General features: G+C 39.9%; 1 protein-coding gene across 1 annotated transcript in view; it reads right to left on the bottom strand.

Moving 5' to 3' along the window:
• PCNX1 (pecanex 1) overlaps nucleotides 1-27,234 on the bottom strand; it is a 106,171-nt gene that overhangs the window by 14,962 nt on the left and 63,975 nt on the right. The window contains exons 15-30 of the mRNA XM_083350565.1: nucleotides 24,894-25,004; nucleotides 22,854-22,945; nucleotides 21,050-21,159; nucleotides 17,664-17,769; nucleotides 15,751-15,843; nucleotides 13,775-13,925; nucleotides 13,256-13,397; nucleotides 9,330-9,507; nucleotides 8,230-8,338; nucleotides 7,883-8,012; nucleotides 6,991-7,049; nucleotides 5,293-5,508; nucleotides 4,592-4,845; nucleotides 2,932-3,162; nucleotides 2,402-2,502; nucleotides 64-214 (exon numbers count right to left, since the gene is read on the bottom strand). Coding sequence (XP_083206691.1) covers nucleotides 64-214; nucleotides 2,402-2,502; nucleotides 2,932-3,162; nucleotides 4,592-4,845; nucleotides 5,293-5,508; nucleotides 6,991-7,049; nucleotides 7,883-8,012; nucleotides 8,230-8,338; nucleotides 9,330-9,507; nucleotides 13,256-13,397; nucleotides 13,775-13,925; nucleotides 15,751-15,843; nucleotides 17,664-17,769; nucleotides 21,050-21,159; nucleotides 22,854-22,945; nucleotides 24,894-25,004 — 2,234 coding nt within the window. The remainder of the gene's footprint in view (nucleotides 1-63; nucleotides 215-2,401; nucleotides 2,503-2,931; nucleotides 3,163-4,591; nucleotides 4,846-5,292; nucleotides 5,509-6,990; nucleotides 7,050-7,882; nucleotides 8,013-8,229; nucleotides 8,339-9,329; nucleotides 9,508-13,255; nucleotides 13,398-13,774; nucleotides 13,926-15,750; nucleotides 15,844-17,663; nucleotides 17,770-21,049; nucleotides 21,160-22,853; nucleotides 22,946-24,893; nucleotides 25,005-27,234) is intronic.

Consider the following 27,234-nt stretch of genomic DNA (forward strand, 5'->3'; position numbering starts at 1 on the left):
TTTGAGTCATAATAATCTGTGTCACTTTCAGCTGATGTACACGTGTGCAAGCATTCTTTATACCTGATGCAGTTTTAGTGACATCCGTATCCCAGGGACCACCACTTTTCTCAGTAACTCCATGTCTGCAAAAATCCATTCATCTCGAATTGATGATATACGAAAGTCTCCTTTAAACAAGGCATGGAGCCCATACAGGAAAGATTCCAGATTACTGTTTGGTTTGGGAGAGAAACCCCAAACATTAAAGCAAGCATTCAGCATTCTAAAATTAGTTGAAGAAAGTAAGACTTTCATTTCTATATAAACATTGTGGACTCCCAAAGCAAATTTAAATTGCCATCATAAACAAATATAAATCAGGAGAGTTTTTTTTTTAAAAAAAAACACCCTGACAACCATTCTTCAATTCCTCATCTGTTCTGGCTATGTATTCAAGCAATAGCTAAAACACTAAAGGAAAACTAATCATCCTCAAATTACTTGGCAGAAAAGTGGCATAAATTCTTTGGGTTAATGAGAATAGCAGTAGTTTTATCTGGAAGCTTCCATTACCTTGTACTTTGCAGTTATTTACTGAATAAGCACCTGGCCTATTTGCTGACAAATTATTTCTGTGTCTCAGAGTCTTTCACTTCCCTCAGAATCAATTTTATACTTATTTTGTTCTGGAAGTTAAAGGAAAGATTTCTGATGTTCCCTATCATCTATCATCTATTTAACACACTATGTGTGTTAAATTTCTTTACTCATTTTACAACAGACTGACAATTCTAGTGGAGAATATATGCAGCCCAGAGTTGAACTATTGGGTTCTTGGCATTCTCCCTTTTCTTCTTCTCGATGTTTATAAATTGAGCTTGTCTCAAATACCAACTCAGTGCTGGTCAATGACTACAATAGAAACAAAAGATCTAAAAAATGCAAGTACATTCTTCACAGCAGTGTTTTTCAACCTTCACAGCTTGAAGATGTATGGACTTCAGCTTCCAGAATTCTGTTAGTTGAAGTCCACATATTTTCAAGCCGCCAGATTGAGAAACACTGCTTTAAAGTTCTATCACTCTTGAGAAATTAGCCATTAACAGACATACTGAGATAAGGTCTAGCTATGAGCCATTCCAAAAAGGAAGCAACCAAAAATCAAACAAAGGGGCAAACAGATCTAAGTACATCATCTGTCATCATTCTGCACTTATTAACCAATGCCAGAACAGGAACCAACACTAAATCAACAACCAAAGAAGAAACAAATACACTAATTAAAGCAGGCAGCAAACTTTACTCTACCATACACTGATAAGGTTAGCTAGGCTGGCCATGAAATATTTGGATGGAGAAAAGCATGCTTAGAGAATGCTAAGGGTCTAACAAACAGTCGTACTGCATAAAGGAGTTGCAACTATTTTTTTTTATACTGAAAATATTATCTTACAATCATCTAGATCAGGGCTTTTCAACCAGTGGTACGGGTACCACCTGTGGTACATTGGCACCTGGCAGGTGGTATGAGACCATCCTAGGAAAGTGGTAGTGGGGGGAGGGGAATGAGCTGAACCGGTGGCAGCACCACACAAGCCTGAGTGAGAGACGGCTAGAGCTGCAGGGCTGTCAGGGCTCAGCGGAAGCACCAGGATCAGCACCAGGCTCCAGCTGGAACTCGGCGCTGATCCTGGCGCTTCTGCTGAGCCCGGAAGAAGCGCCGATCAGCTGGAATGTTGCAGCATCTCCAGGGTCTTGTGATTTACATTCAGGTGCTTGGCAACTGATTCATATTTATGACGGTCACAGTGTCCCAGGGTCATGTGAAGTGACCAAAACCTGCTGCAACCACCCAGCAGATGGGAGGGAATAAAAACCAAACACCTCTCCACCCCACCACCGCTACCAATCCTCAACAGAAATGCTCACAACAATGAAAACCTCGGACAGGAGGAAGAGCGCCACTGGGTGGGCAGGCAGGTGTCTTGCTTGGCTGTGGCTTGGGGGTCACTTTTTTCAGTGCCATTGTAACTTCGAACAGTCACTAAGCGAACTGTTGTAAGTCGAGGACTATCTGTACTTCCTCACTTTTTTCCTTCTTTTTTTTTTTGGTCATCAAGTTTTTGATACCTTGCTAGGTGACTGGTGGAACTCGGATGTTGCCATATCCTAAAAGTGGTACAGTGGGTGAAAAGGTTGAAAAGCCCTGATCTAGATGAGGGACCTAAGAGTTCTAAATACTAAATGTTTATGGAGGAAAACTGCAGCAGGATAAGTTAAGCATCCTGCCAGAATTTGTCACTAATATTTAGAGAGTGAAATCAGCTATTCAAATTTGCTAAGTCAAATTAAGAGTGGGAATGGAAAAAGGTACAGCCATATTCTAGGGGACCTATTCTGGAATAATAAAGAAGAGTACCTAGCCATATGATGTGAAGCAGTTCCCAGAGCTCTTCGACCAAGAACAGACAGCCCGTAGCAAAGGGTAACCAGAGAAGAATCCTTATCTGCATTGAGTGGCTTTGAGTAAAAACAAAAACAAAAATTGGAAACATTAGGTAAAGCATATGTTTGTATGGTATGTTTCATCATATAACTCAAACTGTAATTTTTCATGATTGTTTTCTACTTTCTTAAGAAAAAGAACACAGAGAATAATACCCAAAATGGGACACACACTTTCACTTTAATAAAAAGTGGCTGCAAGCCTTTATGTTCCACCATCAGCAAATGGGATATAGTATTACTGAATAGGTTCTTGGTAGCAGTAAATTCTATTTGGATGTAATATAAATACTTTAAACAAATACATATATGGGACTCGGCTAAGAAGTTCAGCTTTCAGTGTTGTACATTCCTGACATCTCCATATTTTCAGGATTTAGATGCTCTTTGAGAGATAAGATGCCATATCTTCATAGAATTCCTTAATCATTCAAAAGTACTTACTTTTTCTCTCTGAGAGCAGCAATATTCTACCCAGTTGTGATAAATTATACAAAAACTCTCTCTTGAAATCCCTGCTAGGCGATGATCATAATCCTCATCAATATTAGGATTAAACGTAGGGTCTACATCTACATAATTTTGGTCTGCACACTGCTGCAGTCCTTCCTGCATTGTTTCATTTGATAACCATTCCTCTAACTTGGGAGAGGATATTACATAATAGATGATACCCTACAAGATAAAAAAGTAAAGGTATTAGAATATATATATATACATATATATCTAATTGTAACCTTTAAGTATTTTTACCAAACACACCAAGAAGGATTAAACACATCCTTTGTAGTTGTTGAACCCAACTGGGCTCAAACCAGAGCAGCGAAGGAAAGGAATAGAAATGGAAGAAAACACCTAGATGTATTGTTTTTCTGTTGGTTTACATGAATCAACGTGAAACCATTTAGAAGAACAGTTTGCACAGTATTTATTGTTTTCAATCTCTCGGGGTGGGAGGATGGGGATTTATATTTGAAGTTCAGACTCTTCACATATTCAACTCCAAAGCAACTTTGCTCACCAGTACATTCCAAGCCATTATGACTTTTTTCTATAGGCACATTCTGAAAATAATTATTTATTTTATTTATTTATTTAGTTACATTTATATACCGCCCTTTCCCTGAGGACTCAGGGCGGTTTACAGGGAATTAAAAAATCCACCATACAAAAGTTAAAAACCAAGTTAAAAAATATTAAATTGACCCTGTACACTTAAAAACCCCAAATTAAAAATTTCTCCTCAGCCTGGGCCCAAGAGCTCAAAGAGCCAGGTCTTCAGGCCCCGGCGGAATGATCGGAGGTCGGGGGCAGTTCTCAGCTCCACCGGCAGCTGGTTCCAGAGGGCAGGCGCTCCCACTGAGAAGGCCCTATCCCTGGGTGTCACCCGCCGGCAATCTCTCACCGGCGGAACCCTGAGCAGACCCTCCCTGTGGGAGCGCACTGGGCGAAGGGCATTTGATGCCGGCAGCAGGTGTTCCCTCAAATAACCCGGACCCAGGCCATAATTAGATTTTTGGAATACAGGTAGGTGTTTTTTTTAATTCCATTTATATCCCGCCCTTCTCCGAAGACTCAGGGCGGCTTACAATCTAAAGCACAAATCAATGTGCTTAGCAATAGCTTTCATTCTATGTACATGCCTGCTTATTAGGGCTTTCGGGGGGGGGGCCCAGAGGCATTATTACAAAGTCAGCTTATTGCCCCCAACAATCTGGGTCCTCGTTTTACCTACCTCGGAAGGATGGAAGGCTGAGTCAACCTTGACTTACGACCACAATTGAGTTTTGCTTGTCAGATGCTTGTCGCAAAAGAGATCACATGACCCCAGGACACTGCAACTGTCATAAATATGAGCTGGTTTGCAAGCATCTGAATTCTGATCATGTGACCATGGGGAGGTTGCAATGGTCGTAAGTGTGAAAAATGGCCATAAGTCACTTTTTTTAGTGCCATTGTAACTTCAAATGGTCACTAAATAAACTGTTGTAAATTAAGGACCACCTGTATAGCGATAGCACAGATATTAATAGCTTGTATAAAACAGCTTAGTACTCCTTTGGAAAGAGGAGAGCAATTCTACATTCCTGAGTTAGAGATGTACCTTGACATAGTATGTGGTGAGTATTTTCCTTAGATCAAAGACCTGAAGCATGGAAGCAGCACTGTTGTCAGTGATGCTGTAACCCTCCAAGACATACTTTGTGACTAGAACTTCCCATGCCAGCCAACGCTGGCCAAAGGCAGCGTTAAAAGACAACACATGAGGGATATGACCAGGTTCGCAGCAACAAAACCCTTCATCTTCCTCAACCCCTTCCGTAATAGCTTCTACTTCTCGTTGCTGACAATAAGTTCCTGAAATGAAAAAAAGTAATTCTTAAAAATAGGAGCATTAACAACGCCAGTTCTGATCATTTGGAAGTAATGATTTGCACTTGCTGTCTGGTAGAAAGTGGATGAGTAATATTGGGATAAGTAATTAAGGACCTTCATGAGTTCATGTTCATTTAATTAGAGATGTCATAGATTTTTTTTAAAAAAAAAATACAGTGCTTATAAAGATGTCAGAAATTACTAAAATAGAATTCACTAATGAAAGAAAAAGTAACAGAATTTTTGTTGAAATCTTCGAAGAAAGTAAAGATTAAGTGATCTGAGGTTATAAAATGAACTTTGTTCAGCTCTTATCAATTTTACCCAGGCTCAGAGCATCTCAAATCTAAAATATTTATTAATCGAATGGACTAAATTCGATGTTACAATGTCTGAAAGTAGTACAGGAAGATTAATGAAAGATTTTACCTCTGAATTCAAGCCCTCTCAGTTGGAAGGTGACTAAGCCATTGCCAATCTCTATAAGGTGTACAAGTGCATTGAGGTAGTCGGAAGCAAGAATAAAGCAATCTCCAGTACTGTAGTTTCCCCACCGTCCCAAGAGTAAGTCTCCACACAGGCTGTGCTGAAGGGAGCGAGTTAAATGTTCATAGAAGATGGAATTCAGGTTATTGTCATCAGAACCTATATACGGGAGAAAAATCATACAATATGCACTAAAAACATGAATTTATTTTTTACAATTCTACTGAAAAATCACCCCAAGATATTACAACAGACCGGGATAGATGATCCCTTTAAGAGCTTTCAGCTGACTCAACCCCCGCCTTTTAGCCATATTATTTCTACTGTAGAAACACTAACATATGTAATTCTCTTGACATCAAGGTAAATTTCTCAGGTGGGGCATCCCAAAAGTGAGAGAGATCAGGTACTGAATCATCTCCAGGAACTCAAGATAGTATCCATATCTACAATAGTACTATAGAGAGATTGCCAAAGTAGAAATAAAAGATTTGCACTCTTTAGCATCTAGCATACAGGATTAACCTTTGCCCCTGCTTAAGATTAATTATTTTTATAGATAGTTCTCTCATATTTGGATATACTCTTTTTGAAAAGGGGAATCCAGGCAAGAAGACAAGTTGCTAGAATATATGTGGTAGCTTAAACAGGTATTGTGGCAATGTGCGAAGAGGAATAATCATAAGGTTAGCAGCGGAATTTTGTTTTTTCCAGAAAAAAAACAGGAAAAAAGCATAAAAGAAAGATTGTAGATTTATTCAGATGATAGAGAGGAAATATTAGTTGTCACTTTGAAGTTGTAATTTAGAAAAGCATGGTTGCTTAATCGGAGAAAAAGATTTTAATCTATTAGCTGATTACAGATAGTCCTTGACTTATGACCACAGTTGAGCCCCAAATTCCTCGTTACATGAGACAGTTGTTAAGTGAATTTTGCCCCATTTTACGACCTCTTGCCACAGTTGTTAAGTCAACCATTGCAGTTGTTAAATTAGCAACATGGTTGTTAAATGAATCTGGCTTCTCCATTGACTTTGCTTGTCAGAAGGTTGCAAAAGGAGATCACATGACCCTGCAACTGTCATAAATATGAGTCAGTTGTCAAGCATCCGAATTTTGATCACATGACCATGGGGAGGCTGTGACGGTCGTAAAAATGAAAAACGGTCATATCATCTTTTTCCGGTGCCATTGTAACTTTGAATGGTCACTCAACTGTTGTGAGTCGAGGACTACCTGTAATAGGTATCGCATCATCTAAGAAGACAACTGCTAAAGTTTATAGATAAAATCAATAAAACAAGGAAGATATTGGAATGATTAAGGAATGTGGTATCTATGAATGAAAATGAATTTCAAGTAAATTACTAACAGCATCTATAAAACAAAAGATTGTATAGATTTATCCTCCATAATAAATTTCTCAAAGAAAGAATGCTGTTTGTCATAAAAATATGTACTGTTACACATAAAACAATATACTTATCTATTAGAAAGAGCTCTTCTGCACCCCTAAAAAGATGCAAAATGTATCTTTCAGCAGGTTAATTTTGGTTTCCACCAAAAAAAAGGGTATCGACTAAATTGAGCCATTGCACAATTCATTCAACTGTTCCACCTGCCTAGTTCTATCAATATTACCTGGGTTTCTGTCAAGCTGAGAAGCCAATCTTGTGTTTGAGTGGTCCACTCGCTTTGTGCTGAAAAAAAAAGGACAAAAGAGTAGACTTGGTTGTTCACCTGAAATGCCTTATAATGAAGTTCCACAGGGTACTTAACTTTATCTCTTTTCCTACCATTCCACCTTCCAGACAGAGGCTCATTTTTACATGCCTTATCTTAAAGTAAGTAAGGGGGAAATGTATATAGAGGCTGGTACACCACAAAGGGTTTTCCTAATCGGTGACTCTACAAAATATTTGATTCCCTGCTTACACCATTCCTCTTACAGCACTGAAAACACAGCTTTGAACAGTGCTAGTTCCAGTCATTTGTTTGCCTTCTTTCTGAGAAGACAGGCTGAGCCAGATGTTTCCTGGGTGTGAAAACAGATCCTGTCTGTTTTTCAAAGTTCTGAATGATACTTTCATGAATTTTGTGCCAACCGGAAAGTAGTTTACAACTGACATTTTAGGAGGACAACACAGTAAAGAAATTACTAAAAAGCAGGAGAAACACAGTGAATAGTTCTTTAACATATCAATTCATTTTGACGAAATGAGAACATCTGGCAGGAAAAAAAAGCGGATGCCTTATTCTCCTGCACTGTAAAACTCAAATCTTTTCCCATTCCTTTAAAAAGTATTTGTTAAATATTAGAAGTTCTGTAGTTTCATTTTTTTTCTTAAAATGTATTATGTTCAGAATAGTCAGTATCAAGAAAAGAAACATTTTTGTCCCTTTTGAGATTAAAAAGACTATTTTAAATTCTAGACTGAACCAATCCAACAACTTCATGAAGAAATATCCTATTTTTCAATGCATTACAAATATACTATACACAAAAGCCTTGTATGATTTCAGGAACACCTACTTGTAATCTCTCTCCCAGAACTTGACGGGTCTGACATATGAAGTGATAAATATTGCACTTCCCAAAAAAGGATTCAATGGGGTAGAGAAAAAGGCAGACACGATTGCCTGGACAAACAGCATTGCAGAATCTACCAGACAATAAAGTTAAGGATGCCATAATTATTATCAAAATATCTTATTAGCAGGATAGAATGAAATTGGATATTTGTCCCCTATTGACTTTTCTTGTAACGCTGAGCATGTAAATTCGTCTTTGCTTTTTGTAATCACTTACTGTGTATTTTTTCTACTCGATTTAGATTTCAGGAAATCAAATTAAAATAAGTTTGAATTTCAAAAGGATACGAGGCACAGCAAATGGTTGGGCGAAAGCATGGAAAGCAGATCCCCATGTGATTTGCCAAGGAGCAATATAAGTGTACACAAACCTCAGTTTGTAAAAAAGTTCCCAAAGCTACAAAAGAAATCAGAAGAAAATATTTAGAAATATAAGCACCAGCAGAAGTAGCAGTAGAGAAGCATAATCATGCATGGATTTTATCCTCTTGAAGCATGTGCAGAATAATGCCTCCATTAAGGCTTAAGGGAACTCGATTTGAGGGAGCCACAGAGACCTACCCACCGCATCCCATGTTCCTGTGAAAGCATGCCCTGTTAAACCGATTAAAGACCATTGTCAAGAACAAAAATGAAGTGGAATTTCTCTGGCTTCCCTTTTAAAATTGAGGGAAAAATAACATGGCATTGCAAAATTTATTTCACACTGTAGGACTAGAAAAATTTAAAAGGAGAGTCGATTGACACTTCTGGCAACTACATGGATGTGACCATGTATTTTTCTTGGCAACAAACCATTTTCTTGGTAATTTATGTTGGCTTCCTCTGGGATGTTTTTTTTTTTTTTGCAAATTCAGTTTTTGTCTACCACCCTAAGATATCCCGTTAAATCTCCAATCCAATTTTGTCCAGTTATCCAATTTTACTTTACATATCTAATATGTACAATTTTACTTAGCTTTCTGAGATTAGCCAACATTGACCAAAGTGCACATGGGACAGCTTACCTTCATACTTGGTACCATAACAATTCCTGTTTATCTATTTACTTATTGTCTCATTTACAGAAACCTACATCACACTAAACCACGCACAGGAAGCAACACAATTAATACCTGAAGAAAAATACCATTTGTGCTTACGTGACTTAGTTTATTCAGTGAACCATAGCTTAATAAATAACAGTTCGATATATGTGAACTAGATCTGTGTTAAAAAGGTCTGCTTGAGCTTTATAAAAGTTCATGAGCAAGAAGACAGCTCGGCTACACAAAAATCCTTTCCCCCCTGTGTTCTGGCAGATGTGGAGATGTTCACACCAAGCCAGTTTTCTGCCAGTTGCTTGTATTAATATGGAATAGAATGGGGATGCTATATTTTGACTTTACCTTGTTGAAGAGTATGGACATGAAGAACAAATCTAGCAGCATGGTCTCAGAGAATCGATTGTAATCAAATGTAAAGAAAAGCACTGTAAAAATGATAGTGACATACTGGTAGGTTGGATTGCTAAAAGAGGAGCGCAGCAACTTCATACCAGCTACAGTAATCATTAAAGCACCAAGTCTGCAATGAGAAAAATACAATTTCAGATGAAACCTGAAGCCAAAAAAATTTCCCTTAGCATTCCCTTTAGAAACTTCCATTAATTCCTTCTTGCCTCGCTCCCCTCTACTTGATTAGTTTGTTGATTATTCCCAATGAACTTGTTTTCTAAAATTCCTGTTTATTAGATTTCCTTAATTGCAAGATCTGGTTTGGATTCTCAGCATATGGGTATATTCTAGAGCACAGGTCTGCAACCCGTGGCTCCAGAGCCGCATGTGGCTCTTTCAGCCATCTCCTGCGGCTCCCAGTCCTCTGCCATGTGCAGTCCCCCCCCCCAAAAAAAGTGGGACTAAAAAATTTCAACCAATCAGTTCAAATATGCAGGGTAGGTGCATATCTCGCCTTGGCTCCACTCTTCAGTCAAACCCTGTTCTGCGCATGTGCGCATGTACGCGCATGCACACACATTTTTTGCGGCTCCCAGTTTTTCCTTTTGTGAGGGAACTGGTTCCGAGTGGCTCTTTCACTGTTTCAGGTTGCTGACCCCTGTTCTAGAGGCATCTGTAGCTTGTGGTGATGACACTAAGATGACAAAATGTGTATCTAACACCAGCTCCATCCTTCTCTATTTGCTTTGCAATAATAGAGGCAAATCTATTAACAGGCAGAAATTGCACTGCAACTTCAATTTTGTCACTTGCCCCTCAGTGGATACCCACGTATCTAGGGGTTATATAAATTCTTAATCTTACCCCAAGAAATATCTAAATTGCATGTGTTTTTAAAAGTAGAAATTAATAAATGCGTAGATATATACATGCTAAACTAATAAATACAGATGAAAGATATTACAGTCAGATCACTTTGTTTCTTGGGTAAGCAGAATGTTCATTCAGCCTTCATACCAACTCATTCAAATGGAGTCATAAACTTTACTTCCACCTATTTTTTTTCTCTTTCTTAAAACGATATATAGGAACCTCCCCTTTCCCCATTATATACCAATATTCAGTTAATAAAGTAGATTAGGTTAAAAAGTCGTAAAGGGCCTCAAGATCCTGTCATCATATGAAAAGCTCTGCTGGATTAGACCAAAGGATTATCTATGGAGGTATCTCCAGGCTAGATCCAGCCCAAGTTCTCCTTTCATACCACATTTGGCCCCATTCTGTAATGGATTCGGAGAGTCATCTTGCTGACGGATCGATGGGCTAATGGATAGGGTTCTGAGTCTTTTTATATGAATTTTAATGACATTCCACTGTCTTGGACAAAATAAAAAGTACCATTCTTTCATGCAAATATTAACATCTGATCTATCCCAATAATATGGCAGATTACAGAAAGCAGAGAAAGTAAAGGTTTGGAATCCCAGACACATGGTGTTGGAAAGGAGGACTTCATGAATCAAGTAACTTAAATCTGAGATAGGACAGATGGAGAGTTTGTGTGGCAGTTTGTCGAGATTTAGGCAAGAAAAAGTTAATGAGAGATTCAAACTTTCTTCCTAACACTAAAAGAACTTTCACAGTCGAAAAATATTACCAAGGGAAATTGTAGGCTCCCTTTCTCTAGGAGAGCTATCTGCCATTAACTTTTACTTTAATGTTTGAAACTTTAGTAATTGAAAAACAAAAAGGACAAGTATAGAAAGTGGAAAGAGGGGCACATAACTAAGGCAGAATATCAGCAAATAGCCCGAGCTTGCAAAGATGAAGTGAGGAAAGCTAAGGCTCAAAATGAACTAAGGCTTGCAACAGAAGTCAAAAATAACAAACAAACAAAAAAAAGTCTTTCAACTTGTAAAAAACAAGAAAAAAGTTAAGGAAATGATTGGTCCATTAGTGGGAGAAAGTGGCAAGAAAGTGACAAGCAACAGGGAGAAAGCAGAACTATTTAACTCATTTTTTTGCATCCGTCTTTACACACAGGGGAAAAACAATCCAACCTATCAAAAACAGTGCCATAAAAAACAGAATAGAAACGCAAGTTAAGATAGGCAAGAAAATGGTAAGTGAGCACCTATCCACCCTAGACAAGTTCAAATCACCAAGACCAGATGGACTACACCCCAAGGAACTGGCAAATGTGATCTTAGAACCACAAAAACTATATCTTTCAAAGATCCTGGAGCACTGGGGAATGACCAGAAGACTGGAAAAGACCTGATGTAGTTTCCATCTTCAAAAAAGAAAAAAAATGGATGCAGGAAACTACAGAGCTATCAGCCTGACCTCAATACCTGGGAAGATTCTGGAAAAGATAATCAAGCAACGAATCAGCGAACACCTAGAGGCAAACAAAGTCATTACCAAAAGCCAACATGGGTTTGTCAAAAACAGATCATGCCAGACAAATCTTATTGCATTGTTTGACCAAGTGATAAAATTAGTGGACCAGAGGAATGCTGTGGATATAATGTACTTGGACTTCAGTAAGGCATTTGATAAAGTAGACCACAACCTACTACCAGAAAAAAGTGGGTTAGACAGCATCACCACCAGATGGATTCGTAGCTAGCTGACCAACTGTACTCAGCGTGTTGTCCACAATGGAATTGCATCTACATGGAGAGAAGTGTGTAGTGGGTTGCCCCAGGGCTCTGTTCTGGGCCCATTGCTCTTCAATATGATTTGGATGAGGGGATAGATGGGGAACTCGTCAAATTTGCAGACGACACCAAGCTGGGAGGAATAGCCAATACTCTAGAAGATAGGCTTAAAATACAGGAGGATCTGGACAGACTCGAATACTGGGCGCTATCTAACAAAATGAAATTCAATGGTGAAAAAAGTAAGGTTCTACATTTAGGCAAAAAACCCCAAATGCACAGGTATAGTATAGGTGGTACCTTGCTCAATAGTAGTAACTGTGAGAGGGATCTTGAAGTCCTAGTGGACAATCACTTAAATATGAGCCAGCAGTGTGCTGCAGCTGCCAAAAAAGCCAACACAATGCTAGGCTGCATTAACAGAGGGATAGAATCAAGATGACATGAAGTGTTAATACCACTTTACAATGCCTTGGTAAGGCCACACCTGGAATACTGTATCCAGTTTTGGTCACCACGATGTAAAAAAGATGGTGAGACTCTAGAAAGAATACAGAGAAGAGCAACAAAGATGACCAGGAACTGGAAGCTAAAACACATAAGGAACGGTTGCTGGAATCGGGTATGTCTAGTTTAATGAAGAGAAGGACTAGGGGTGACATGATAGCAGTGCTCCAATATCTCAGGGGCTGCCACAAAGAAGAGGGAGTCAAGCTATTCTCCAAAGCACCTGAAAGCAGGACAAGAAGGAACAGAAGGAAACTAACCAAAGAGAGAAGGAACCTAGAACTAAGGAGAAATTTCCTGACAGTTAGAACAATTTATCAGTGGAACAATTTGCCTCCAGAAGCTGTGAATGCTCCAACACTGGAAGTTTTTAAGAAGAATCTGGACAGCCATTTGTCTGAAGTGGTATAGGGTTTCCTGCCTAAGCAGGGGGTTGGACTAGATGACCTCCAAGGTCCCTTCCAAGTTTATTATTATTATAATATCTGTACTGAGCAGCAGTTTGTACTCAGTGGCTTGAATAAGACTTTCTTATTCTACCATTGCATGAGAGAGGCACTAAAGAATTCTAGTGCTGAGGGTACTGAAAGGTTATACAATGGGGAAGTGAAACTAGAAACAAAGCTCCCAAACAGACACCTTTTTTCCAAAATGCTAATCATACTTAAAACAAAAGTAAAATAAAGATGCATGCCTTTTTCTACTTACTCTGTATCTAATCTCTTTGGACTAGCAATAGCTTTTGCACTGCTGCTGAGCTCATTGAGGACTACCAAGGGATAGATTATATTCTTCTCCACAAAAAGAAGCCATATATGAACTTTCTCAAACCACATAACATGTGCAGCATCTAAGAATTCAAAGAGCACATTTTGACATCAAATATTTCTGGAATATGCACAGAATATCAAGCTCAACTCTAATATCTCTAATAGAACAGTCCCTAAGATAGCTGAACTGTCTTTCTTTATACAGAGAGAGAGGAATAAAGTTTCTCTGGCAAAAAGAAAAACTAGTATGTAATTTAATTTAATTTAATTTAATAATATTTCTATACCGCCCTTCTCCCTGAGGACTCAGGGCGGTTCACAGGGCAAAAGTGAAATACAAAATTTAACTGTAGATAGATTTTTTTTAATAAATGCAACTTAATTATAAAATCTCAATATATTAAGTGACAACGCAACCAATAGTTAGAGATAATCTACTGCAAATTGTGCTACTTACTGCGGACTTCAAATTGATAGTATTCCTTGCTTTTCAGCAATGGATGAGAAAAACAGTGCCATGGGAGCTGTTTTCGGAGCTGAGGCAGCACATAATGGGTCATAAATCCTATTAATCCCACCAATGCATACAAAACGTAACTTAAAACAGGCTAAAAAAAAAATTAAAGAAAAAAGAATAAAATCTCAAAATCAGAAAAATACAATGATCATTCCTTTCAGAATTGTATTACTTTATTTCACTGTAAATAGCAGCTCTGACCAAAAAGCTATCTTCTCCTCTGCATATCAAAAACATCAGAAACACATGAAGTAGTCCCATATTGGATCCTAATTGTTACCCTTGATTAGGTGTGTATCAGTTTAAGGGAAAATGATAACAACTGAAGGAAAATTGGACTAGAATTCTGCATTTTCCCTTTAAATGCTGCACTTTATATGCAGAATATTATGCTACATATTATTATTACTAGTTAGAATTAAATTTCCAGGGTTGGAACATTCCTTCGTCTATATTTTCTCACCTACTCTTTGAGAATATATGGGTATCCTAAAGTGAGTTTCTCTAGATGAGTATGATTAAAACCTACATTCTTTTCCAACTCCTTAAGACTGAATCTGCTGGAAGTTTATCATTTAGTCACCACCATTAAATGATAATGGTGGAGATGAAACAGCATAGAGGGGAAGTACAAAAACTATCCTTATGGTGTTTAGAGAACTACTTGTACCTGAACATTGGCAAGACAAAGGAGATGGTGCTAGACTTTCGGAGGAAAAGAGAGGAACCTGTCCCACTTTACATCACAGGGGGGGGGCTGTGTGGAGAGAGTCTCCTCCTTTAAATTCCTGGGAGTCTACCTCTGTGAAGATCTTACCTGGAAAGTTAATACAACCCAGGTGGCCAGAAAGGCCCAACAGAGACTCTACTTCCTCAGGGTCTTGAGGAAGAACAGGGTAGAACAATGACTAATGACCTTCTTTTACCGGTCTACTATAGAGAGCGTCCTCTCGCACTGTATTGTGGTTTGGTATGCTGGCCTGACAGCCGTGGATAGGAAGATGTTACAGAGGATGGTGAGCACAGCACAAAACATCGTGGGCTGTCCCCTGACACCACTGGATGACATCGCCAGGGCTCGCTGCCTTGGAAGAGTGAGGAAAATTCTCAGGGACGACTCACACCCTGGTCGGTACCTCTTTACTCTCCTACCATCAGGTAGGAGATATAGAAGTATAGCCAGCCTGAAAAACAGGCTGAAAAACAGTTTCTATCCATGGGCTGTCAGGCTCCTGAATGGGAAATAACTCTATGTATGATTGACTTGCGAGGCCGGTGTGTTGTGCACTTAGCTCACATGGTGTAACAAGATGGTGGGTTTGTTGTCACTGGGTGGGGGCATGAAGGGAGGCTCAGCCAATCTCACTGTATACATGTTGTACTTTGATAACAAAGGTTCATTCATTCAGCAGATTCAGTGGTTAAGTGATACATTTACTAACTTTCTTGCTATAGTCCTTAGTATTTGCATTTTATGGCATGTGTATCACACAAAACAAAAACAAACAAACAAAAGTGAGATTCTGGTCTGTTCAGACAGCACAGCTTCTATACATCATACTTTTTAGCATCCCAAGTTTCCATATTTACTCATATACCAGACATATCAGTCTGCTCTGAAAAAGTTGCACAAGCAGGAACATGGACAAATGAGAATTTTCTAATCACAGGCTAACTCATATCCTTTCCATCTTACTTAAAATTCTTAACAGACTCTAGTAATGGGGACTAGCTGGAATAAATCCTGTGGCACTTAAAGCGGGAGGAAAATGAGGCATACATAGAGTCAATGTGATGTCACTGAACCCAGAAACAAGTTTTCTATGTGGCTAAGCAATATAAATAATATCCAAGAAAGATATATATTAAAAATGTGTATCATTATTTTTTAAGTGGACAGTAGAAACAAGTCTTACCTGCAATACTGTGAACCCTGTGCTGACATGGATTGCAAAATAAAGTACACCAATGACTACACAAACAACAAGATCAGACTGCAAACGTTCATTCTAGCAAGAAAAAAATAATAAAGAAAATGCATTTGCATGTCAACTTCTACATTTTTATTACTCACATAGTTATTTCGAGGACAGTTTCAGAATATAGCAATGTAATTAATATTTATAGTCTCAAAACATACTCCTCCCCCCCCCAGTTTTTACTGACATATTTGTGGAATTTGGGTTTAGGTACCTGACGACTTGCCAAGCTGTACAGAGATACTTTTTTAAACAATTGTTAGAACAGAGTATCATAAATCTTAGCACAGTCTGAACAAGTCATTTAAACACCTGAATTGTATATATATATCTTTGGCATGGAGTATTATCAGAACTTCATGTGACTCTTATACTGTATATGTATTTACAGCAAGATATATAGAGATTAAGTAAAAATAACATCAGTGGTGCTTGTTTAACTTATTTCACAAGCAAAGTAATCCAATAATAAATGTGTCCGTGTGAAAAAGTAGTTACTTTTTTAGATTCAGTAACTGTTTTCATTACCTTTAGCTACAGCCACTGCAACCAAACATTCTCTGAAACTGGTGGTTAGCTTCTCATATTAATACAGGGGTCTTCAAACTTGGCCCTTTTATGACTTGTGGACTTCAACTTCCAGAATTCTTCAGCCAATGTGCCTGGTTGAGGAATTCTGGGAGTTGAAGTCCACAAGTCATAAAAAGGCCAAATCTGAAGACCCCAGTATTAATAGGTAAGCATTCTGGCCCATTCCACCACGATGAATGGCTTCAATTGAATGGCATTTGTGGGTTTTCTTGCATTAATTGCTTACTTCAGGTTCCACATACTACTTCAATGAGATTTACATCAGTCCTTTGACACTGAGTTTGTTCTTTCTCCATTATTTTATAGATGCCCTTGTATAGCTGGAATCACTGACTATTTGTATGATCTATTTGTGCTTTACTTCAGCTTCAGCTGGCAGACAGATGATCTTATATTCTCTGCAGAATTCACTAACAGGATCAGAATTCATGCTTCTTCATCGATGGTAAGTCATTCAGGTCCTGAGGAAGCAAAGCATCCCCAAGCCATGGCGCTACCAGCTCCATACTTGACTAATGGTACAGCAGAATGTATTGTTTGATTTAATATAATAAATATAATGTAAGTATAATAAAACCCATACAGCCTAAAAAGTTCCAATTCTGATTTGGTGGTAAAGATATGCAAATACTTATGATATTCTGAAACAATCAAATACTCTTTTCATAGAACTGTAGACACGGAACATGCACATTGGGATGTTCTCCAAATGTTCTGCACTCCCCAGTAACTTTTGTGTCGCACCGTTTAAAGTGATTCTGGGTTGAAAGGATGACATCATCATTGCCTGGAGATGTCCGTGGGGGTTCCTGTTATGTCCCGTCAAGGAGCTGGAGTGGATGACAAGAGCTCATCCCGCCACGCAGCAGCACTTGGGTCTCGAATGCGGATGTTGCTAACCTCCAACCTGGTGTCCTAACATGAGCAACTGCGTTCCTAATGTTCTGGACAGTATCTCCTACACATCCCAGATGAGCAAAGGTCAGTATTAATAGTTCTGAAAGTTTCCTCTGTTCATGAAACCTATTAATCTGTCTCTTATACCTCAGATTTGGCTTATTTATAGCAGACAACAGTGGTGTTCATATTACTGGAAATATAACTGTATAAAAACACTGAAACACCGATAAGTATTGGATTATGACTAAGATGGTGATTATTCCTAAATATCCCAGAAATAGGTCAACTATTTAGCTCAATATTTAGTACTCATGATAGCAAATTTGTGAGAATTATTAATAAACTATGTTCCAACTTACCACTGAGTTTCTAAGCTTTTCAGGTAAGGGGTCTTTGACTTCAGATAGTGGATCTTCTGGGTTTTTATCTTCTGAAGTCGGAAAAAGCTTTGATTGCACTAAAGAACTAAAGTAAATACTTGTTTTAAACAAAGTCTTTACAGAAAAAAACTGCATTATTCATTACTGTATTCTAAGCAAATCTAAATCATTCTTTCCAGTTTAAAGGGAAATGAGTCTTCATTTTCTGATAAAACAAACGATGTCTTTACAATGCTGTAGATCAGGCATGTCAAACTGCTGACCCATGGGCCGGATGCATCATACTGAAACCACGCCCACACCATTGCCGGCAATGGGGAAAAAGTTGTGATACGTCACGTGACGTCGGGAGTTTGACATGCCTGCTGTAGACCATGAGATAAAATGTTATAAATTCCTTCTATATACCCTCTACAGCAGGAGTGTCAACTGCTGGCCTGCAGGCCGGTTGCATTATGTGGAGGCCATGCCCACTCCAGCTCCGGCAATGCGAAAAGTTGTGATATGTCGCACACGTCACGTGACGCACCGAGTGTGACACCCGTGCTCTACAGCAAGGTGCCAATCATTCATAGTTTCACTGAAACAGTTGAAACTTGAAAGTATAAATGTTACTATTTAACTATTACACATTTATCTTTTAAATATCATCAGAAATGCTTCAGTTCAATATTTCAAACATATCTGTAAGTAATTTAAAGTACTTTGTGTAATTTTTAGCTGACTGTTATTATTCAAATAATTCCTACAAAGCTCTGGGTGCATCTTAAATTTATTTATTCAGAAGATTTATATCACTGCCCATTTTAAGTAACCCTGGGCAGCTCATAACAACAGTAAAACCAAGATAAAAGATTGTTTTATGACAGAAAATAATCATAAAAACAGTAAGGCAATAAAACAAAAATTCTGTGCCTTAATCATCTCCTTAGGATAGGTAGGCTCCAGTGGTCCATATTTCAAACTATCTATCTATACAGTTTTAGGAGGGACTGGCCAAGTCAGGGAGAGGAGTCAAACAGGGACTTATTGTAGAATCTCTATGTGGGTATAAGAGGGCAAAATCCAACCCTTCCTTGAATGCCACTGAACTTTATCTAGTCTCATCTAGGGTCAAACCGTTATTCTGAGAAAATTCCTGTGTATAGGATTAGCAATAAAATAGCTAACCAAACTCTTCAAAAGTGGGTTGGTTGGTTGTGCCTGACAATAGTACAATCCTATCTCAGCACCCTGGTAAAATGCCAGGTCTTAAAGTCTTCGGAAAGGCTAAAAGGGTGAGCACCCATCAAATTGCTGAGGGGAAGGTGTTCCACAAGGTAGGAGCAATCACAGAAAAGGCACGCTTCCAAGGTCCCACTAGATGACAAGATTTCAGGGAAGGGACTGCGAGCGTGCCTACCCTAACTGATCTAGTGGGATGGGCAAATATTCTTTTGGAGATGTGGTCCCACAAATAACCTGTACCATATAGGGCTTTAAAGGTGATAATAAGCACCTGGAAGGAAACTGACAGGCATGCAGCTCGTGCAATAAAGATGCAATATGGGCAAACCCAATATTGTGCGCCCTGCTGTGTTTTGGACTATCAACTTCCAAGTGATCTTCAAGGGCAGCCCCACAAAAAGCGCATTGCAATAATCCAACTGGGAAGTGACTAAGGCATTAGTGACCATGAGCAAAGCCTTTCAGTCCAAGAAAGGGCACAACTGGCATTTGCTCTAGTGGTTAAGGCACCAGGCTAGAAACCAAGAAACTGTGAGTTCTAGGCTTGAAAGCCAGCTGGGAGAGCTTGGGCCAGTCACTCTCTCTCAGCCCCATTCACCTCACTGAGTTGTGAGGAAAATAGGAGGAGGAAGGTGTGTTGGGTATGTTTCGCTGCCTTGAGTTATTTACAAAAATAATAAAGGTGGGATTAAAATAATAAAATAAAAATAAAATAATAAAACAAAACAAAACATAAATCTGTGCAAAGGTTCCATGAGCCATGGCTGCCACTTGCTCCTCAAGGAGGAGCTATGAGTCCTGGAAGACCACCCAATTGCACACCAAGTCAGTCCAGAGGAGTGCAACCCCATCCAGGTCAAAGATGACAAATCACCGGATCCTGGGAGGCCAAAGTCTCAAAGCCACTCCATCTTGCCAGGGTCATGACTCAAAATTCAGATTCTGACTATGATAAAGCTACTCCCACTGAATTTGTGGAATGGTCGGGCTCAGGAGCCACAAATTTAAGAATGATTTGAGGCTAATCAGACACAACCTGGAGAGCTGGAGCACTCAGATAATCCCGAAGCCATTGGGCTTGGTGCACACAGCAGAGAGCAAAACAATAACGCCCAGTGAGGCTTCTTGCCAAACAGAGAGAGAGGTTTTCATAATTGAAGGCCACTGATATAAAAGGCAGCCTTAACTCATGTTCCTTCATTGGAAACAACCATCTGATCTCTTACATGACATTCATGTGGATGCTGCTTATGATTCTTGGACTGGCTATCTAATCTGATTTGGCTCCCTGAAATCGGGACTGGATTTGGACCTATTCTTCTGCATGCTCCTGTTGAAAGCAAAACTACTCAGACAAACTTTCTTTTTCAGAGACTGTTCTGATTTACATTGTTATCCTTGATTGCTATCATTCCAAAGATTTCTCATAATGGCTTTGCAGGAGCTCCCTTGGCTCCTCCTTAGAGACCTAGTGACCCTAAACAGGGCTGCTGGATGTGTGTGTGTGTGTGTGTGTTGTGTATTATTTGGGTCCTCTAGTCTCCCTGATCAAATGAATGAAACATTTTACTTCAGAATCTCTGAACAATGGATGGAGAATCACCTTACTACAGAAACAGGCAATGGGCTAATGGACAGAAGAGATTATTGCATCCAGACGTAATTAGTGCAGGTTCGCATCCCACCAGGCTCAAGGTTGACTCAGCCTTCCATCCTTCCGAGGTAGGTAAAATGAGGACCCAGATTGTTGGGGGCAATTAAGCTGACTTTGTAATAATGCCGCTTGGGGTGTGTGTGAAAGCCCTAACAAGCAGGCATATACATAGAATGAAGGCTACTGCTAAGCTTGTAAGCCGCCCTGAGTCTTCGGAGAAGGGCGGGATATAAATGGAATTAAAATAAATAAATAAATAGTCTATGGCAGTAATCAGAGTAACTTGGCACTTTTAAGGAAGAAATTTCAATGCAGCAAAGAGCTACAATTGCAATCCTATATCTATTTACTACTAGTTCCAAGTGAGTTAAGATGACTTATTTGTAGAAACAGCTTTAGGCTTTTAAAAAGTTAATTTCTTCTAGTATTTCTCAATTTGAGGAACAAAATAGATGTAATATAGAAATAGGAAGGCATCACTTACAAAAGGACAGAAGGATCACTACTTTGTCGGCTGAGATGATAGGAAATTGCCACTAATGTACCACAAAATACTGAGAAAAGCACTGGAATATGCTGACCATCCCAAGAATCCTGTAGACAAATATATATTCCTTTATCAGAATGATTATATCAAGTTATAGTGTAAAAGATCATTTTTATTTTTAACTTGTTAGAAATTCTGTATTCAAAAATTAATAATCATATCATTTGCATAGTTGGTTAAACCATAAGATTATTTGGTTTGGGGATTATTTTAAACCTGCTTTTTGATTTATACAAAGAAAAGTAATGAAATGTAAATGTCTATGGAGATTCTCAATTATCCAGTTATGGTTGTTCGAAAAGTGCTTTTTTCCAAAAGGCAACTGGACTTTCTTTGTTTTTGTTTTTTCTTTGAAAATGTTTCGCTTCACATCCTAGAAAGCTTCTTCAGTTTTAACTAGCTGGTGGGGAACTAAAGAAGCATCTTCAAAGAGAAGCAAAATGTTTTGAAGGCAAAAACCAAGAAGTTCAGTTGCCTTTTGGAAAAAGCACCTTTGGGATAATGAAATGTAATCATAAAATAATCCAACTCCAGTATTCAGGAGTCACAGAATTCCAACTGACAGCTCTGAAACAAGGTATGCATTACTCAATATAAAGATCAGAAAATATTTGGAAGCATTATAATTCCCTGGGAAAAATAAATGCTGAGCTTGTCGATCAGAAGGTTGGCAGTTTGGCGGTTCGAATCCCGAGTGCCGCGTAACAGAGTGAGCGCCTGTTACTCGTCCCAGCTTCTGCCAACCTAGCAGTTCGAAAGCACGTAAAAATGCAAGTAGAAAAATAGGGACCACTGCGGTGGGAAGGTAACAGCGTTCCGTGCGCCTTTGGCGTCTAGTCATGCCGGCCACATGACCACGGAGACGTTCTCGGACAAGCGCTGGCTCTTCGGCTTTGAAACGGAGATGAGCACCAGCCCCTAGAGTCGGAAACGACTAGCACGCATGTGCGGGGGAACCTTTACCTTTACCTTAATGAAGGAGAATATTTGTAGCTCAGGGTTGAAATGAGGGGTCCTTGGTGCTCTCTGAGCTTGCTTGTTTTCTTGCAGACGTTTCATTACCCTAACTAGGTAGCATCATCAGTGCTAGTAAGGAGTGCCGTTTGCTCTCAGTTTATATTCTGGTGTCTTGCCTGTCTGGTTGGGTAGGGGCTATCTTAGGAATTCTTTTATTGGGCTGTTTACTAGTGGCTCTGTGGTAGTTACTTGATTGGGGTATTGCTTAAAAAATTTAGCAGCTTACGGGCTAAATTAATTCTCTATGTAGCTTTTTAACTTCTTTTTTGCAAGGTTTAATTTATCATAATAATCATAATATGCATTGAGAAAAAGAGAGAAAGATTCGTTTCTCACTATAAACCATTATTATTATTTTTTTCTTGATAAGTGTTGTATTCTTTGTATTACAGTATTATAAAATAACACTATCACACTGAATTTGCCTAACGTCCTTACCTTACATTCCTTACATTACACCTAATATCAACAAATATTTAAAATATATTTCTTTTGTATAAAGATGTGGGACTTTTGTATGCATCTTGAAGTTATTTCAAATTAATGTTATTGGAAGATCCCTGGGTTTCGGTATTGTATGAAAAAAAGGATCTTATCTCCTTGTACAATATAAAAACATGAAATCAAATGATAACTGCATTTATCCATTTCACAAAAAATAGAATATAACAATTTTAAATCTAACTGTACTATATAAAAATATAGCACTGATGCTACTACTCACCTTTAGGGCCCCATAACACAATCCATATAATAATGCTACTGCCACAATACTACAGATAAAACTGTAGACTGCTGCAATGAGGCTCGTCGTGGCTAGATATAATACAAGAACAAAGAATAATAAAAAATTAGTAAAAAATTAGTAAAATTAGTAATTAGTAAATTAGTAAAAAAATTAGTAAAAAATTAAGCATTTATTATTTTGAAGTTTGTTTTAGTTGTATCTTTGGGTATAAAGAATTTAAATAAACTCTCTTACAGGAAATATTTTTTCACATCTTCTTAATGATCAAAAATAAATTACTGCTACTTTTCAAATAATATACAGGTAGTCCTCGACTTACAACAGTTCATTGAGTGACCATTCAAAGTTACAACAGCATTAAAATCATTTTTAAAACCATTTTTCACACGTATGACCGTTGCAGCGTCTCCATGGTCAAGCGGTCAAAATTTAGATGCTTGACAACTGACTCATATTTATGACAGTTGCCATGTCCCAGGATCATGGGATCTCTTTTTACAACCTTCTGACAAAACAAAGCCAGATTCACTTAACAACCATGTAACTAACGTAACATAATACCAAAAGAGAACTAGGTTGATGCAGTGATTAAGACACAAGCTAGAAACCAGGATACTGTGAGTTCTAACCTTACCTTAGACACAAAGCCAGTTGCGTGACTTTGGGACAGTCACCCTCTTTTAATCCTAGGAAGAAGGCAATGGCAAACCACTTGCAAATATATTGCGAAGAAAAGTATAGGGACTGGCAGTGTCTAGATGCAGACATGTCAAACTCGTGATGTCACGTGACGTTGCGCAACGTATTGGAGCCTTTTCGCCATTGCCATCAATAGGGTGGGCGTGGCTTCTGGATGACGCATCCGGCCCATGGGCCGGCAGTTTGACACCCCTGGGCCCTAGAGTCAAAAGTGACTTGAAAGTGTATATGTGCATGAATGTCTGCAGTCACACGTGCATTCTCTCTCTCTCTCCCTCTCTCTCTCTCTCTCTCTCTCTCTCTCTCTCTCTCACACACACACACACACACAAATACCAAAACAAAGTTTGGAATAGAACAGCAAAATTCAAGTGAACCCTAGACTCATGCATTTCATCCTCAACTTTCCTAACTTGCAGCAGTCCATCGTCTACTTTTGTATTTCCATTGATATGTTATGGTATGCATTTTTTTTTCTGCAACTGAGTACTGAAGAGAAAAAAATGCATTATGAATAAAAATGCATAAAACCACGAATTGCTTCCTACACTCCTTCCCGGAGAAGTTGCTTGCAAAGGGGCATATTTTTTGTCAGAATGCTCTTGTTGGCTTTGCACAAAAGGGCATTTATAATACTAATTGCCTCTTTGCCCTAAGCTGGTTACTGGAGAAGCTGTTTGCAAAGGGACATGCTTTGGCTGGAGCGCTTTTGCCAATGGGGTTTCTTGGTGCAAAAGGACAGGACAGGAACACCTCATTAGCAGCAGCTGAAAGAATCCAAAAGTTAAGCTGGGCAGCAGGGGCCTTAGAATGCAGGATGGCAACGATGACCATGGCTTGGTCTGGGATGGCTGCTGCTTCCAGGTGCATGGCAAGCAACCCTACAGCCACACAGTGCTGGGGCTGCCCGTTGCCTTGCAAGGCATGGTGCAGAACAGTCAACAGGCAGAGATGGGGGAAGGGATATAGGCAGGTGGGGGTGGGAGTTGCTTACCTTACTAAGGTTTGGGGGTGGGAGGGACCAAGCCTAGAATGGCTCGGAATGGGGTGGGTGCTCAGCTAACAACTGCTAAAATGTATTTAATGATGACAAGGGGAATTGTCAGGATTGCCGCACTAAGTATGCGACAGCCCACTTTATGAGTACATTGGTTAGCAATGGAAATGTTGTAAGTCAAAGACAACCTCTAATCTGGAAAGGTTAAACTGTAATACACTTAATACTGACAGTTTGGATAAGCATTAAAATTATTTTTAGAAACACACTGAAAAGTTTTTTACTAATTAGATTTCATGAAATGAAACAGTTTTACTCACCATTGCCACCAAAGACATGAATATCTAATTGTTCACAGAGGTACATCAAAAATGTGTTCACCTGAGGCAGAAGACCAATGAAGAATACTATAGGGAAGCATAGTATAAACACTATAGGAGACAAAAAGGATAAAAAAGTAGTAAGTACATGAAAAACTGCTGACTAATACTCCACACTGAACTATGGTGAATAAATGTTCTCTTTACTTTGGAGAAAAAATTACTTCAGGTAGCTGTTGAATTTCATTTTTAGTAGAATGCAAGCACATATGCATATGGCAGGAAACACACTATTTTCAGACTTGTTTTAGCTACATGATAATCACAAGAGTCTACATTTATAAAAATTATTTGTTTAAGTGCAAAACTGCAAGTGTAACAGCGCAAAATATCTGAAATTGTTAAACAACTACGAAAAACTAGCAATACATTAAGATTTATATATGCTATATTGAGTCCTATGACTCAAAAATGTATTGCTTCTCTCCAAAACTTTTTTTTAACTTCACAAATTTAGCAGTACATTCCATAGCAGCTACTTTATTTCCTTCAAAAGTAGCTTCACAGAAGCTCTTGTACATCTTGTACTGTCATTGTTTATGGGACCCTGAGAGATGGCCGGGCAGGGGCAGGGGCCGTCAATATAAAGTTAACAGAAGGCCTCTGATCACTTTTTTATCTAGATTTTTTATAGGGTTAGGGAGGGGGGTGGGTGATAAGGGTTGTTTGGCCTTGGGGGGTGGCCAATCAACCATGGTTCAGGCCGGACTTGGGTCTGACCGCGCGGCGGGAGAACGGGGTGTCGCTGTCTCCGGAGCTCAAGAGCGGGTCGTGGGATTACCAATTCCCACGACGGGGAATGGCAGCAGGCGGATAGACAGGGGGCCGTATCGCTACCGGGAGGGCCATCTCCGCTACTTGCAAGCGGTGAGGCGCTCCGACCCTCTGCTTCTTCCCCGAGGTTCCGGGAGCGAGGATGTGCAGCCTCCTGAGCTCCGGCTGGTGTATCTGAATGCCAGGTCCGTGGTTAACAAAGCTCCCCTCGTTAGGGATTTAGTTGAGGGTGAGCATGCGGACCTGGCCTGCATCACGGAGACCTGGTTGGGCCCAGAGGGTGGGGTCCCTTTGGTTGACATCTGCCCACCAGGCTTCCGGGTGCTGTACCAGCCTAGAGCTCAAGGTAGGGGTGGGGGAGTGGCGGTTATTATTAGGGAGACCTTATGTCCGCGGGAGACCACCGTTTCTCAGATAGTCGGGTGTGAGTCTCTCTTTGTGAGATTTGGTTCTGGGGCGCAGTTGGGTTTGCTGCTGACGTACATTTCGCCTAGTCGTACAGCGGCAGCCCTGCCCGAGCTGCTTGATATCCTCTCAGGGTTGGTGGTTGAGTTTCCCAAACTTATAGTTTTGGGAGACTTCAATCTACCATCCCTGGGAGGCTCATCTGAGCTAGCTCGGGAGTTCATGGCTTCCATGACGGCCATGGACCTGACGCAAGTAATTTCTGAACCAACTCATGAGGGAGGCCACACTCTTGACCTGATTTTTTATCTAGACGGTGGTTGGATGATCTTGGTGGGGGCTCTCCATTTATTATGCCCCTGTCATGGACCGATCATCATCTCCTGCGGATGGTCTTCCGTTTTGCCACCCCCCGTCGTGGGGATACGGAACCAATTAGATGGTACCGCCCCAGACGCTTAATGGATCCTGATAGATTCCAAGCGGCGCTGGGGTCCCCACCTGCCTCCATTGCTCACAGCTCGGCGGATGCCTTAGTGGAAACCTGGGAAAGGGCAGCCACTGAGGCACTTGACCGGGTTGTACCCTTGCGGCCCCTGACCCGGCGCAGATCCCAGCGAGCTCCATGGTTCTCCGCGGAGCTCCGGGAGATGAAGCGTCGGAAACGGGGCCTAGAGAGCTGTTGGAGGTCGAGCCGATCCGAACCCGACCGGTTGCGACTAAGAACCCATATTAGGTCTTATCTCGCAGCGATGAGGGTGGCGAGGTGTAATTACTTCTCTACCCTCATTGCGTCCGCAGATAATCGCCCGGCCGCCCTGTTTAGGGTGACTCGCTCACTTCTTAATCAGGAGGTGAGGGAGGATCCCTTGCAGGGTCGTGCCGAGGAATTTAGTCAACATCTGTCGGATAAAATCGCTCGGATTCGGACCGGTTTGGACTCCAGCTGGGCAGAGTCAGGCGATCAGGACACGGACGGTCTTGTCAATGTTATCTGGGAAGAGTTTGATTCTGTGACCCCTGATGAAGTGGACAGGATTATGGGGAGGCTGAGCTCCTCCACATGTTTGTTGGACCCGTGCCCTTCCTGGCTGGTTTATGC

This window comes from Vipera ursinii (genome assembly GCF_947247035.1).
Source record: "Vipera ursinii genome assembly, chromosome: 1".
NCBI lineage: Eukaryota > Metazoa > Chordata > Lepidosauria > Squamata > Viperidae > Vipera > Vipera ursinii.